The 16152-nt window shown below is 42.6% G+C and overlaps 1 protein-coding gene and 2 long non-coding RNA genes across 4 annotated transcripts in view; all 3 read right to left on the bottom strand.

Annotated features, from left to right (window-relative positions):
• Positions 1 to 5342, bottom strand: part of CCNYL1 (cyclin Y like 1) — a 35705-nt gene extending 30363 nt beyond the window's left edge. Inside the window, exon 1 of one of the 2 annotated variants that reach the window (XM_070458544.1) lies at positions 4724 to 5342. In XM_070458544.1, coding sequence (XP_070314645.1) covers positions 4724 to 4949 — 226 coding nt within the window. In that variant the 5' untranslated portion in view covers positions 4950 to 5342. The remainder of the gene's footprint in view (positions 1 to 4723) is intronic. The other variant, XM_070458543.1, reaches the window with a different exon arrangement.
• A 7081-nt stretch (positions 5343 to 12423) lies between these two features.
• On the bottom strand, positions 12424 to 14159 carry LOC139032136 (uncharacterized). The gene is made up of 2 exons (XR_011484662.1): positions 13696 to 14159; positions 12424 to 13090 (listed from the first exon to the last, which is right to left on the bottom strand). It is a non-coding gene; the product is annotated as an uncharacterized lncRNA (long non-coding RNA).
• A 278-nt stretch (positions 14160 to 14437) lies between these two features.
• On the bottom strand, positions 14438 to 15946 carry LOC139032135 (uncharacterized). The gene is made up of 3 exons (XR_011484661.1): positions 15769 to 15946; positions 14800 to 14847; positions 14438 to 14558 (listed from the first exon to the last, which is right to left on the bottom strand). It is a non-coding gene; the product is annotated as an uncharacterized lncRNA (long non-coding RNA).
• Positions 15947 to 16152: the final 206 nt, after the last annotated feature.

Below are 16152 nucleotides of genomic sequence, written 5' to 3'. Positions count from 1 at the left end.
TGGAGAGAGCCCCTTCACAGCTCCCTAACTCTTCAGGGTCTGGATGTGCGAGTCTACCAGTCCCTTACTGGACATCTCAATTATTTCCAATATTTTGCTACTGAACATATGCGGCCTATACCTTCAGAATAAATTCCTTTAGTAGGATCTCTGGATTAAGTGAGACTGTGCCAACTTCCCCTTCAAGGGGTTGATTTCCCATTTCTACCAACAATATATGAATGTAACTTTCTTTAGTATCATCAAAGAATGCAGTGCCAAGTTTCTGAATTTTCTCCCAACACAAGCTACAGTAGTTGTATTTTCATTTCTCTTATGTGTGAGGATATGTTTAAAAGCCATCTGCATTTCTTTTTCTGTGACTTGTCCCATTCATATTGTTGTTAGCCTACTTTTAGATTCACTCAGTTTCTTCAAGTCAGCCTATTTTAGGCCCTTATTAATGTTGCTTTTTTGTCCAAACCACTGTTGGCTCTCAGCTCAGTGACTACACCAGCCTCCTAGCTTGTCTTCCTGCTTCATTCTACCCCTGCCCACGTTAGAGTAGCTGGTCTGATCTCCCTCCCCTCTCCCCACGCCTCCTTCCCCTTCTTTAAGAATTATCATCATTCCCTTGCATATAACTTCTCAATGGTTTCCTATTACAATTAGACTAAAATCCGTATTTTTACTTGTCAAGGTCTACTAGACACAAGGCCTTAATCCCCTGATATTCCTCCTGGCATTCTTTCACTCAGCTGTAGCCACCCTCTTTCTGTCCTCAGCCTACACCAAGCATATTTCCTTCTGAGGACCTCACACGGCTCCCCCTCACCCCTAGGATGCTCAGTGTCACTCAAGGAGACCACCCCCAGTAACACTGCCCCCCTCCCCAGTCCGTGACCATCATGTTCTTTCTTCTCAGTGTCTCGCTACTTGACATTATTCCTGTGTCAACAGGCCCCAGGTACCTCTAGGAAGTAAAGACCAGAGTTAGGGTTTGGGTTTTGTCTGTATAACCTCTGTTTGTCCTGCCCCTAAATGGTGCCCAATAATCACCCATTTCAGTGTACCCCAAATCATTTATGCTTCTCCGAATTTTCCTTCATCATCTAAGATTTCTTCTAATGCTGTCCTGTGATGTGTCTGTCACCCAAGACCAGCATTAATTTCAGATCTCTCAGAGTGGTAGTTTAGTTACTCAGACTCAAAGACACAGACAGGTTACCAAGACCTACAAAAACCTAAGAAAGGAAAACTACTGTTCAGTGAAAAATCAATGGTAACTTGAATTTGGGGAAAGAACATTTAATGTTAAAATACCTTAACTACAAAATGACTCACCCTATGAATTTAATTAAGTCATAAGACAAAGCCATAAGACCAGAATTCTACAGGGAAGTGCAATACATCACTTTTTATGTCTGTGCCCAGAATAAAGCAATATAATGAGATTATAAAAGACAACCATAAAGGGTGGGTAAATGAATGATGCTCCAACCATTAAACAGGTGGTAAAAAGCAGACTGTACAGCTACATGCAGCTGCGTGGAAATACATCCTGGAGCACGCTTCAGGTGTCAGCATGGTTCCAGGAGCTTCCCATCTTCACTTTACAAGAGAGAGTTACCACGTGGCTCACAAAGAACAATCTCATACAACACACACAGCGTTGTGTCTATACATATACAAAAGGTCCAGAAGAACCAACAGCAAAATATTAATAACAATTCTGGGTATTCTGAGTATGAGTGAACGACTTTTTAGTACTTTGCACATCTTTTACCTCAAATGTTTATTATCAAAAAAGTAAAAAAAAAAAAAAAAAAGTGTTTATAATAGCTACTGAAAGGAGGAAAAACCTGTTGCCCAGAGGTTTTCCCCCATTACGTTGTCAATTCCTTCCCTACCCACTCCTTGGAGGATGAAAGGAAGGAATCACTTGAGAGAGCAGCTTGCACTCTCAATGAGCAAAGTTCCTAAGAGGAGTATATAAAGGCTGTTTGAAAAGCTGATGCATAATAATAAAATCAGATAATAGGACCTTAGCATCTTATATTCTATTATTGACACTAACATCAGTTACATTACATACACTGTTAAAGGCAAGATAGCGACAAAATTCTTTTGAGTCTATCTGATATTTATACTAGGTTCTTAGGAGTTAACTAAAACAGTTTGAAGAAATCATGTTCTTCTCAAAGGTTTCTGAAGAAAAAAACACAGCATCATTTATGTTTGGTTTTGTCTAAGTAACCAAATAATTCTTCATTGCAGAAAAGCCAAAATGTTTTATATCAATGCAGGTATTTCTCAGTTTCCAGGGAAACTGATATAAAACTGTCTGAAATAAAAACATTAAGAGCAAACTTCCAATGTGCTTGCACTTTACATTCATGTTCTGACCTCGTATCTATGGAAACTTAATAGGTAAATGCTGAAATTGAGGTTTCTCTCATCAATTTATTGAATGCCAAAAAAAGACAAATTTAATTAAAATTTTAACAATCATGTCAAACATAAAAAGGTAAATTCTGTGCTCATGAACTCTCTCTTTCTAGTTTCCGACCTAGCACTCCTCCTCACTAAATGCTTCGTACCTTACCTGCCCGCTTACCAGTTTCTCCTAACGTCCCTCTGTCCAGGGCATTCTCGGCTTCAATTCGAGTCAGCAGAACAAACTCTTTAAAATATACCAACATGTTTACCTGACTGGTAAATTGAAGCTATTTCACAACTTCTTTTATTCCTATCCATTGTAATAAATGTACAGACATAGAATGGAGAGGTATGTGTTGCTTCTGAGTTGTGAACAATAAACTCAAATGGAAATAACCAAACTGAAGTTGAGTTAGGCCTATCTTATGGATAAATTATAAAATAAAAAGTGCATTCCAAACTTTTTTTTAAGCACCCAACAACTGAATTTGGTGTATCTACCACTCTCAAGTCTGTCTCTTCTGTTCAGTAGCTATGTTACAGTTATTTCAGACCTATAAGCCTTGGCTTCTTCATTGGCAACAAAGGGAGAATATCCACAGGTCTTATAGATGGAAGGGTCAGGTGAAATACACCCGAAAATACGTTGTAAATCGTAAAAGAATCATATAAAAGTCCAACTTTGGTCTCCCTACACTAGCCTACTACTGTTTTTTAAAATCACTTAGAGGCTTACCTTATAGCAACAAGCTGAGCAGTTTTCACAGGTATGCACAAGCTTTGTTTTTAAAGCTACAATTAATTTACATAATTTGTTCTTTCACAGTATCTGACTCTTCTGAAAAGGGAGTACTTTCCACTTACAAAGCCACGTCCATCATATGGGTGAGTTCACAGGCTTACCTATTCTAACTTTGAAAGAAATGAAGTAAACCCAAATAAAATTTAAATATAAGAGCTATAAGACATTTCCTCTATGAAATAAAGAAATACTCTCTGGCATTTAAATGAAACAAGTGGGCCAGTGGGGCTTTAACATCTTCAGGGCACAATGTTTTCTACTTTAAAGAACACAGTCTTTATTAATGAGCCACATTGTTATCCAGAATCTTTTTTTTTTTTTTAAACCTAGAGTCTTCTAGTTTCAAAATTCTACAGGGAAAAATTCAAACGTTTCCTCTCCTCTCTCTCCTCTTCTCCATGACAACCCACCCCCACCCCCAGCCATTTCGTCTTCAGAATTTTACCTGAACATTCTAAAAGTTGAATAGGATTCCACTGGCAGGAGGGGGCTGGAAGGAGAGGTAGCCATGGAGACAACTTTTCTGCAGGATCTGCCATCTTAACTGCCAAATCTTTGTATTACAAATTAAAGTCTGAATTTCTTTTTTCTCCTTTGAAACTTTTGACCGACAGTCTCAGGAACCACCCCCAATCCTCCCTTAGAAGAGGCAACATGCAAGTGAAGTTGGTTAAAGCTGGGGAGCTGAAGACATTTTTGTGTCAAAGTGGGAATCTTAATCAGAGCTCCGTGGGGTCGTCTTTGGGTAAAAAAAAAAAAAAAACCAACAAAAAAAACTATTCCCTGCAGCCGCTGCAGTAACGTTTCACACTGTTCAGTTACTTTAAGCCCCCCTCTAACCTTTTTCTTTCTTATCGTTTTCAGATTATAGTTAGAATAAGGTCGCTTCAATCAGGACAACTCGAGACAGAATTTTACTTAACGCCACACTAACTCTGTCGATATCAGTTTTGATTTTAAATAACAAATCCTAAAATCTGTCTTGTCCCGAGTATCAACTATCCTAACGAGTGGAAGTGTATCTAGATCCTTACCTCGTTCCTTCTCTTAGGTACCATCTGGATAGGTAAGGATAGGAAGATGGGATGGATATCGCCGAAGTTGGGAGTATTTAAGTTTTCATTGAAAGAAAAGAGAATACATCAGAAAGTCTTTACAAAGTCCCACGAGATGTTAAATAGAATCACGAACAGCAGGAGCCACAGACTTGGGGGTCTTGGGTCGGGTTGCGAAAAGGGAATGGGGAAGAATTGGGCGTTCGGGTAGAGAAGAGGGAGAAAGACTGGCCGGACGCGACGGGGAAAGAATAAGGGGTGGGGACGCCAGGCAGGGCCAGCCTCCGTCCCCGGTGCCCAGCCCCGAGAGAGCCAACTCCAGGCAGGAAGGAGCCCTAGGCGGCGGCTCCCTCCCGGGGGACCTGGGGGTCGGCGGAGGCCAGAGGTAAACCCGAGAGCAGACGGCGCCGGACCCGCGAGGGGCGAGGCGTGCCGGCCGCTTCCTTACCTTCGGGCATCTCCCGGTCGCTGATGTGCTGCAGCTGGTGGCCTTCACCCGCTCCGAAATCCAACTCGGTGGGTTCCACGGCAGCGGGCGCCGGTGCTACGGCCACCGCGTCTCCGGCCGCCGCCTCGTAGACCTCAAACTCGTAGTCTGGCTCTGCCGGCCCCGCGCGCCGGCCCAACTTGGGGCTGGCATTGGGGGACACGCAACAGGTCAGCGTGTTCCCCATGGGGCGCCTCCGCTCCTCGCTGCCGTCGCCTCCGCTCGGCCCCCGACTCCGCCGAGCTCAGAAGCCGCCCCCTCCCCCAACAATGGCGCGGCGGGCACCGGCAGCCCCGGGCTATGCCGGGGCTGCGCCGCGCATGTAGACGCGGCCTCGCCTGCCTCTCTCCTGTCCGCCCCGCCGCCGGGACCGGGGCAGGGCTCCGGCCCCGGCCGCACCCCCGCTGTCTCGCTGCCGCCGCCTCCCCGGAGTCAACTAGTCTGTGAAGGCGGCGACCAGCCCGGCTTATTTAAAAGGGGTGGGGACCCGACAAGCGCTGAGACGCGCAGCCACTGCCGGGAGAGAGCGCGGTCGGAGCTCCTCCTCCTTCCGCCGCCGCCTCCCGACTGAAAGCCGCTCGACTGGCCGGCCCTTGCCAACCGGAACGCGTCCTTCGGTCACCTGGTTACGACGGACCAATCACACACAGAGTTTCCTCCCAGCGCCCGCCTCAGAGAGCAGGCACGTGACTCGCAATGCCCCGCCCCCGCCCCGCGGCTGCTCCACCCCTCGAGTGGCGCGCCCGGGACTCCTGGTTCCATTCAACGTGCTGCACTCGGACCTTTCCGGTCCTTCGGGAAGCGTTGCGGGAGTTTGTGAATCGAAGCTTTTCTGAGTCAGTGGGCTCTATAGAAGGCTGGTTAGTAAAGAGTCAGTTCCGTTAGCAACTCGGTTTCACCGGGTCTGACAGCTGACTCATTTAATGCATTGCTCAACGAACTTACTTACACCCGAATTGTTGACAGTTTTTTGTAATTAAATGCTCCTCTCGAACTGACTTCGAAAGAGTGTTAGTTTCCGCCTTCAGTTTAACCATAGCAATCCCCCGGGTCCTCAATAAAGAGCTGTGTCCGTGTCTTGAATGAGACTCGAGGACACGTCACCCCTCCACTTCCTCATCGGTAAATTAGGGACCGAACTCCTCCCTCCCAACTCTGAAACGCTGGGATTCAGCAACTCGATTTTCTCGCTGTTTTCTCTCTTCCACGGCACGAGTCTCCAGGTTTCCCTACTTTCACCAGTAACATAAAGCATAAAGTACGATTTTCTCATACAAAACTCAAGAGTCGCAAAGTGAAGTACCACGGTTTTGATTTAATGGAGATGATGGTAAAGATATGTTCCCAAGGTCACATGATTGCTCAGGGGTATGGCCAGGATTTGGTCTCCGATTGTGTGGATCCCCAAAGGCAACTTATTGTGATTATCAGAAAATAAAGGTAGAAGTCAAATTTGATTGGAAGTGGCATAGGATTTTCTCTAAGGGAGAACAACTTTTTGAAGTGAATTTTAAAATACTTTCCCTTCTTTCAACATTGGTTAGTCCCTCCTACTTTCTAGGCACTGTGTTCCTGCAATAGCCCTGCCCTCGATGAGCTCCGTCAGGCACATGAGAAAACAAAGGCTTATAAAGTCCAATTGTCTGAGGTCAGTCACACTGCTGCCAAGTACTTGAACCTGAAATTCAAACCTAGATCTGTCTAACCCCAAAGTAGGTTCTGGGGTAAAGAGCTTGATTTTTTTTCCCCCAGAAACATGAAAACCTTTGAATGTTGTGACCTTAAGGAGTCACAATCAGGTGGTTTCTAGTGAGGTCACTCTGGATAATAAGGAGGATTGATGGAAGAAACAAGAGCAATTAAGAGACTTAATATTCATCTAAAAGGGGAGTGAGAGTTCAAACTACAGGCAGTGGCAGAGACTGGTGTGGTGGGAAAGGATTTGAGGTCATTTGGTGACTAGATACGGAGCAAGAGGGATAAAAGAGAGGCAAAAATGGCTGCTAGGGTTCTGACTTAGGGAACTAGGGAGAGCACAGTGACTTTTTCCTAGATAGTACAGAAAGAGGAAGAGGTTTGAGGAGGAAGATCATTTGGGGCTCTGTTAATGAGAGCATGGAAGTAGAGCTCTCAGGTTGAAAGTTAGATGTAAACTTCTGTAGGCTATGTCCATTTTGTGATATCCCATCTTATGTTTTTGAAAATAACACATACTAAATCAATTTTAAAATGTAATTGGGGAAATCCCCTAATGCTGTGCTGACAGTTAAGACTATAATATTTTTCATGGAGCAACTTGGAATCTATGGTTTTAGTAAATGACATGTCCTATATAAAATAAAACTGTTAAATGAGAACAATATTGAAATTGTCATTGGAGTACATACAAAGTAGTTGAAGCTGTGGGTGTAGAAGTAATTGCCTTGAGAAGACATGTATAATAAGAAAAGGAAGGGAGGGAGGGAGAGAGGGAACTTCAAAAATAGGGAAATTTAAATGGCATTTAAGTAAACCTGACAAAGGGAGAAGTGGAAATCAAGGGTCCTGTGTATTAAAGGGAGAAGTGGAAATCAAGGGAACTGTGTATTAATCAGAAGTGGCTGATCAGCTGAGTTCCATGAGGGTAGAAATCACATCTGCTCATTTCTGGAACAGAACACCTAGCACAGTACCTGGCCATTAGAAGCTCTACTTTGTAATTCCCTAAACAAAGTCCAGTGTTGTCCAGAGGGCAGGAAAGTTACAAATACCACTGACTGTGGTACATGGGTGACTGGGGATGGGTGCAAAGTGGAAGGCAAGCAGTGAGTAAAAGAAATAAATAGGAGGTGATAAAGTGGAGACAAGGATTTTCTTCCCAAACATTTGGCTGAGAAGAGAGATGTGCCAGTCATCAGAAGAAAATGTACAGTTAATAATTTTTTTTAAGTGGAAAAAAAAGTATGTTCATATGTTAAAGGGTAGGAGCCGATGGAGTAAAAAGGAGTTTGAGGTTAGAGGAGATGGGAAAATTGACAGAGCAAGGTCCTCAAGAAGGCAGAAGTGGATGTCCTCCAGGGCAGGCATAGATTAGCTTTGGATTGAGAGAAAAGCAAGGAAGGAAACAGGACCTGGGTGACAGACACCTGTTCTGGGTCTGTCAGAATAGAGACATTTCTGATAGAGAAGAGGGTTAGGAAGAGCTCATCTGATGACCTCTATTTTTCTCTGTTATAATAGGCTTCTGTTTGGAAAGCTACTCCAGGAAAGTGAGGATAATGCATAAAGAAGTTTAAACATTAGAAAAGCTTGATATACCTAATAAAAAGCAAATGATAGCTTCCCTCAAAATCAGAAAAGTTGAAAATAAATTTGAGCGAAAAACCAAGGAGCTCGGGTATAAAACAAGTGTGTCACAAAAGTGAATGATGGGAACATTTGTTCCTCCAAATAGTAAAAAGAAATAGCAACAACTTTGAAGGGGGAAGAGTTTTTAAAAAATTAAGAAATGACATGTAATTGCAAAAAATGTGAACTTTTACAAACCCTTTCATCACACATAAGACCAAAAGGAAAGGAAAAAAACCCAGAGGGAGTATTCTCCTTTGTTAAAAGGATACCAGGATGGAAAGGTCACCTCAAAAATCAAGGAAGCAAAGATGATTAATATTTAATTTAATTGTTTAAAAGATATAAGGTTTGGATACAAAAACAGGCAATATATTGAAATGTGGGAAACCATGGTAGAATGGGAAAGGATTCAAGGAAGTTCAGTTTCAGTGAACAACGTCTCGTTAAATCCTTAGGACCTAGTGACTACATTCCATGACAATAATAATATTGTCTGAAGTCCTAGGAATGTCATTAGCTATCATTTTGGATGATTCTTATAGACTTGGGACAACGCCTAAGATTAAGTTTCAAAACACTGCCTGCATTTAACATCAGGCACATACAAAAATAGATATGCATGACCTTGAAAATTAAAGAATTTTAAACTTGCTAAGCAGAAAAAATATTCAGAAGCACCATTATGAAAGTATTAATAGATTTGAAAATATTTTGTTTCAGAAGAACATTGGAGGGCAGTGAGAAAAATCCTTATCCTGTTATGACTGTGGCAAATCTGGGAGAGAAAAGGGAAGCAGAGCAGTAATGACATTTGAATTAAGCTAGAGTCTGATTCTGTGATAGAATCTACATTTGCATATGCCAATTGATGTATGAACATTCCCTGTTTTACATGGATCTGGAGTAAACGCATTCATTAATTCAACTTATTCATTTAATGGCTGTTCAATACCCTGATGACTCAGAAGGTAAAGAATCTGCCTGCAATGTGGGAGACCTGGGTTTGATCCTTGGGTTGGGGCAAAGAACCCATTCCAGTATTCTTGCCTGGAGAACCCCCATGGGCAGAAGAGCCTGGCAAGCTATAGTCCATGGAGTTGCAAAGAGTCAGGCGTGACTGAGCAATTAAGCACAGCGCCTGAACTCTTGGGCTTCCCAGGTGGCGCTAGAGGTGAAGAACCTGCCTGCCAATGCAGGAGATGCAGGTTCAATCCCTGGGTCAGGAAGATCCCCTGGAAGAGGGCATGGCAACTCGCTCCAGTATTCTTGCCTGGAGAATCCCATGGACAGAGGAGCCTGGCGGGCTACAGTCCATATGGTCCCACAGAGTGGGATACAATTGAAGAGATAGCATGCACGCTCCCGAGTTCTTACTATAAGTCACACTTTTTGGGTTCAGGTTTAGGTTGCTTTGACCAAGAAAAACAAGGTCCCTGTTCTCATGAAATTTATCTTCTAATAAGGGAGTCCACAAACCAGTCTTATCCATCACCCCTCAAACTCATGGCCCAGGATATCTATTTATCTCCAGCTATTGTGTCTTCATGCTAGACAGTAGGGTGGAGGAGTAGAAGAGAGATTTTTTTTCAGAAGTCCACATAGCACAGTGCTTACATATCATTGACTTAAAGCTTAGTCCCATGGGCATAGATAGCTGCAAGGGAGGCTCAGAAAATGTAATTGTATAGCTGAGTAACTAATGCAGAAGGGAGAACTAGACATTGAAACTAGATATTGAAAGCACGCTTTGTAAGGAACAATCTAGTAAGGAAAGATTAGAGAAATTTCAACTTAAAGCAAGAATGATCATGATAAAATTTCATAGCCTTTTGCAAGCATATTTGAAAAAGTTATACAAGGAGTTCTATAATGATCTTTTCTTAAGTTAAAAGGACAAAAAATAATGGAGAAAGACGAACTGTGGAATGAAACTAGGTCAGATGCAAGAAAGAGTCCACAATGATCAAGTAAACAGGATTATATATTATACGTGTGTGTTGTGAGTAACTGGATTCTATCCTGAGTATTACAACTTGTTGGTCTTATAGAAGAGGATTTTGTGTGTAATAGGTACATTTTTTTCTGGATGTAGAGTCTACCCTTATCATCATATTCTCAGTGGCATGTGTGAACAAAAAAGTTGAGAATTACTATTATACCTGATTTCATGTGGAACAACTTGACTGCTCTCATTCCCGACTTCAGAACATTATAATCCAGATTTTGGAGTAAGTGGGGGCATTAGACAATACTGGGAGTCATACTGTAATAAACTACCCCGTGTCTGTTCCAGCTCTCTTCCTTCCCTATCCTTCTGAACTGTTCTCCCACCTTCTTTCTCTTCTCACACCATCTAGGTTTCCCTCTGCCAAGTGAGTATGTTGAGATGAGAATGCGAATTTAGTTGAAATGATGCTCTAAAAAAATGAAAAAGTTGTTAGTTTACCATACCATCAGGGCAATGAATGCACACTGGACAAGTCACTGTCCCAAATATTGAGGCATTTTGTCAGACAAGTTCTAGGAAAAGTCTGCAGTTCTAGAAGAGTCAAGGGGTTTCCTTTTGCCTTCTTGGGGCCATCATTTTCCTCTGCCATTTAATGGTTTATTTACTTCAGTTCCATTTGTCTAAGTATGATAGGAAATCTAAAATCTTGCTCAGCCCACCAGTGCTTCCTCTGATCACCTCCAAGCGAAGGCAGAGGAGCCGTTCTCTTCCGGAAGTGCCTTGTTCGGGCTGCTGGTTTCCTAAAGCAGATGCCAGCTGCTCCCAGCTCCAAAGACTGTAACAGTATGTGCTCTATACTTAACTGGTCTCATAAGAGAGCTCCTCCCCTCTATACTTACCCAGGAAATAACTCACTGCCAAATCCACTTAGAACAAGGCAGAGTGATTTTTAAAAACACTCACAGTAGATGCTTTCAGTTGTTTGTTCTTAATCATGCCAATGCTCCTTTCCCCCCAGCATTTCCAAATTTCACTATTTCCACTTGTTTCCCTTGTGTGCTACCTTGGGATGTTTAAGATGTTTATTCTCTGCACTTCCGTTTAATTTTATACTCTTGAAACGGAATCCTTGGCCACGTTGCCTTATTGAAGTTAGAACCATTTTGGTGCAGTGGTTCACCATGTTCCCCTCAGTTTCTCCTAGCCTTTTTGACAACAGCCTCCTGAAACAAAGTTGATGTTAGAAACACTGCAGAAAAAGGAGTTTCATTAAACTTGGCAGTAGGGAAAAGTTTGAAGTCTTTTTCACCAAGTTTGTCTCCTAGAAACAAAGCTCATGGATTTTTAGGACATGAAATTTTTCTCGTATGAATCTATTGCCCTTTTCTGGAGACAAATCAATTTTTATCCTCATAGCATGGCATTCACCCTGAAATACTTCTAGAACTTTTCTATCACAAGGGATTAAGACAGCAAACTGGAAGGAGGTAGGGGCCAGGGAACTTGTCTTAAGAGTCAGATTTGAATAGACAGCACACTTGGAGAAAAAAAAAACAAACCAATAACACAGGTTACATTGGGGGTGGGGGTGCGGGGGGTGGGGAGGGCTAAGGCCTTGTCCCCTCTGGTGAGTAAGTTTACCTTATGTAGGGCACTTGTTTGACAAGCCTAGGTTGAGTAAGGCCGTACACCCCATGAGCTGTGTTTTTCCAGTCATACTTACCATGCAGATAAAACCAAATACTCATCTGAAAGTAATACTCTGGTTATGCAATCAATGCTTTGCCTAGGAAATGCAAGGAAAAATTGAGACCACAGGAGCAGCTGAAGCTACTGTCCAAAAAAATGAATTCACTATTCTTTGTAGTCATAGAATTTGCCCTGTCCCACCTTGGCCATCTGGTAAACCTCTACTCATTCTTTTGAGGCTTATCTCAAGGAGAACCTCTTCTGCAGTGCTCTCTGACTCTTAAAGCTACGAAACCCCTGCATCTTCAGTGCAATCAGTTCCTTCTCTAAAGCAGCCTTGTATCCCATTGTATGGTAATTGCTTGACATCCTCATTAAACTAGCCATTCCCCTAAGGACAGAGCTATTTTATTCAGCTTTTTGGCAATCCCAGCACAAAGTATAATGCCTGGCTTGCAGCAGGCTCAATATGTTTTTTCTTGAATGACTAAATGAATGATAAAAGTTGGAAAAATGAAAAAGTTGGACTAAGAGTACCAGCAATCACAATTTGAGAACTGATACAATTATTCTTTACTTTTCAGCCTTCTCTATTTTTTTTTTTTTTTTTGGTGTGTGTGTGTGTGTGTGTGTGTGTATGTGCCTCTCCTTCTAGTTTCTGTTCCTCTAGAGCATTTTTTAAAAACAATCGTCATTTTCTAATGGTATAGATGACTATATTTACAAGGCAAAAATAGAGACACAGACATAGAGAACAGATGTGGGGACACCAAGGAGGAAGGGGAGGTGGTGGATGGGTTGGGAGATTGGGGTTGACATATATACACTACTGTGTATAAAATAGGTAACTAATGAGAACCGACTGTGTAGCACAGGGAAACCTACTCAATGCTCTGTGGAGACCTAAATGGGACGGCAGTCCAAAAGTGAGGGGACATATGGATGCATGTAACTGATTCACTTTGCTGTACAATAGAAACTAACATGACATTGTAAAGCAACTGTACACCAATGAAAATCTATCTAAACAACAGTCATTTTCTAATGCTCACAATTTTATGGGTCCTCATGGGCAGGGCACAGCGGGGACCACTCCTCTCTGACCCAGAAGAGTTCGGGCCTCATTTGGAATGGATCTAGCTGCTGGACACGGTTCATGCAGGGCCATGCAGCTAGAGGGTCTGTTCTGGCTGTCAGCTGGGTTCCTCACTCTCCTGTCAAATGCCTAGTCCCTGAAGGCTGGGACATCTGGAACTAGCCAGACATCCATCAGCACATGGTGGTCTCAGGAGAGTCAGACTTCTTACTGGATGCAGGTATGTAATCCCACTGTATTTTGCTTCCCTAGTAAGTGTATCAATCTAAAAATACAGAGGAGGAAGGGAGAGGTATGGTGAGCAGTATTCCTTAAATCAGAAAAAAAAAAACCCCTCAAAGTTAACTTATTCACCGAAGTTCATCAACCTCTGAAGATCATCCAGACCATCACCTTATAATGTATTATGCTAAACTGTAACCAAATCTAAGTCTTATGCACTGTCTGCCATTCAAACAATTCCTTTCCCCGCTTGGTCTCTGAGTTTTTTGGTAGCTAGAGAGAACACAGATTTGTGCAGAAACAAATTTGCCATAGGTTATGTTCATTTTGTGATGTCTCCACTTATGTATTTGAAAACAGCATGATGGTAGTGGTTAGTTGCTCAGTCATGTCCGACTCTTGCAACCCCCACGGACTGTAGCCCGCCAGGCTCCTCTGTCCATGGGATTCTTCAGGCAAGAATACTGGAGTGGGTACCCATTTCCTTCTCCAGGGGATCTTTCCCTCCCAGGAATCGAATCTGGATCTCCTGCACTGCAGGCAGATTCTTTCTTGAAAACAACATATAGTACATTAAATGGAGAAGAGTAGTAGGAGAAATTTCCTAAAGTTTATATGCTAAGAATAGCTTATTTTTCTAGCAATTACCTTGACAGAGCAATTTAGAATCTGCGGTTTCAGCAAAAAAAAAAGTGTCCTGTAAAACAAAACCACTGATGAAAACAAAACTCCAACCATTATTATTGCTGCTACTTTCCCCCCCTTTATTTACTTCTGACTGTGCTGGATCTTTATTGCTGCACAGGCTATTCTATAATTGTGGCTAAGACGGCTACTCTTCGTTGTGGTGCATGGGCTTCTCTTTGTGGTGGCTTCTCTTGTCGTGGAGCACAGCCTCCAGGCACACGGGCTTCAGTAGTTGCGGCTCCCCTGCTGTAGGGTTCAGGCTCAATAGTTGGGGCACACAGGCCTAGTTGCCCCATGGCGTGTGGTATCCTCTGGGGCCAGGGATCAAACTCCTGTCTCTTGCTTTGGCAGGTGGATTCTTTACCAATGAACCACCAGGGAAGCTCTAGAGCCGCTACATTTAACTAGCGATTTCCATGTGAATGTATACTGTGAAGTGTTTGCTGTGCAGAAGAAATATCCACAAACCACCCCCATAATACAGTAATATGAAAGCCCGTCAGGGAAACTCTCCACTGGGGACCAATGGCCCTTCTGATCCCATCTCACGAGGAGCTTCCCTTCTCCAGGGGAGTAGGTGGAATGAACACGCTGTTTGCTATCGCCTGTTTTTGAAACAAGGTGTATGCCAAGGTCTGTGTGCCCTTCCCCAGAAGCATCAGGGGAGGAGTCTGCAACATCTGCAAGTTCTGCGTAGCCCTCTTTTAGGTAGAAATCCTGCTTTGCTGGCATTTTATGTTTCTATAAAAGAATAGGAAGAAACTTACCCCTCAGGGTCTTCAACAAGATAAGGTTGTGTCTAGGTAGCAACTGTGATGAGGTATCTACAGAGGAGAAAGAAATAAATAGGATCGGAAAAACACACATTCCCTACCTTAGAGTCACAAAGAATCAGACACAACTGAGTCCCTGAACACACACACAGAGGTATCCTTACAGGGCCTTGACTGAGGGCCAAACAATCACAAAAAGAGCAGTGCTCGTTCGGAGACTCAGGACAATTTAGGTAATTAATTACAATTAAGTAGCAATTAATAATGATTTGAATAATTGAAGGTTCCCCACCTTCAGGCTGTGGGCTGGGAGCAGTGCCATGCTGAGCCATAATGGAGCCTGAAACAAAGGAGGAATTAGTAATGCTTATTTGGCTCTGTTGAAGTTGTTAACATGTTGTTCATTATAGATTTTTGAACATATATTTATTAAAAATATTCCATCCAAATATTATTTCTCTTGATCAGTGAGTGTTTGGAGGTCCTCTTAAAACTTCGGCACTTGCGGGAAGTGCCTCATTATTTCCTGCTGCCTGTCCCTGCCCAGGCCCAGAAGCAACGCATGGGGTACTCTGGATGTTGCCTGGCCTGTTCTTGACCAGAGACTAAAGAAGAGTCAGATCCTTGGATTGGTCCTTGACCTTTGGTGTCTAATCATTGAGCTCAGAAGAACCAAATTCCAGCCTGGGCCAGCGATGGAAGCCAGCCCCAAGCCCTGTGTGTACCACTGTTAGCCCACTGTACAGACAAGAAGCTGAGACTCAGTACAATTGGCAAGTATGCCTGAGATGACAAATCTAGAAAGTGACACATGAGGGCTTGAATCCAGGCTGGGCAGATTCCATGGGCTGTGCTCTCAGTCACTGGGCTCCAGGAGACTGCCCATTCACTGTATTTCCTACCATTCCCCAGTGAAAAGGACAAATAATGTGTTTTTTTCTCTCTTAACATAACAGTCAGTTACAAGTTATAGGAAAATATGTTCTATTAACTTTTGATAAATGTATTGTCTTTTTCCTCTTACAGAGGTAATACATATTCAGTAAAGAGAAGTTAGAAAATACACATATATGAGAAATCAAAATCTCACCTCCAGAGCCACCCACTATTAGTATTTTGTTGCGTATCTTTCCAAGATTTATTTATTTTTGTTCTCTAAGCTTTCTTTTAATAAAGATAAATTACATGTGTATGATTTTAAAATGAAACCATGCTAAGCAGGCAGCTTTTTACAGTGTGCTTTCTTCATTTAACAACATACCTTGAACATCATTCTCTGTCATTGTTTTTTGCAGAGTAATTTGTAATGTCTTCATAATATACATTCATCCTTTCATGAATATTTATTGGGGGCTGCTACTTTCCAACTAGGCACTAGAGATACATCGATTAACAAAACAAAGAATTTGGCCCTCTAGGGGTGACACTGAGGTAGAAGATGACCTTTAAAAAAAAAAGGACAATAAATGTATGCCACTTAATAGGGACACTATTTTGGATGTATCAGGGAGTCTTCCATGATAAAAGGCTTGTGTGGATGCATACTAAGTCACTTCAGTTCTGTCTGACCCTGTGTGATCCCATGGACTGTAGTCCTCCTGGCTCTTCTGGCCCTAGGATTCTCCAGGCAAGAATACTGGAGTGG

This window comes from Odocoileus virginianus, chromosome 30, assembly GCF_023699985.2.
Source record: "Odocoileus virginianus isolate 20LAN1187 ecotype Illinois chromosome 30, Ovbor_1.2, whole genome shotgun sequence".
Lineage (NCBI taxonomy): Eukaryota > Metazoa > Chordata > Mammalia > Artiodactyla > Cervidae > Odocoileus > Odocoileus virginianus.
This window is presented reverse-complemented; position numbering and strand designations above follow the sequence as displayed.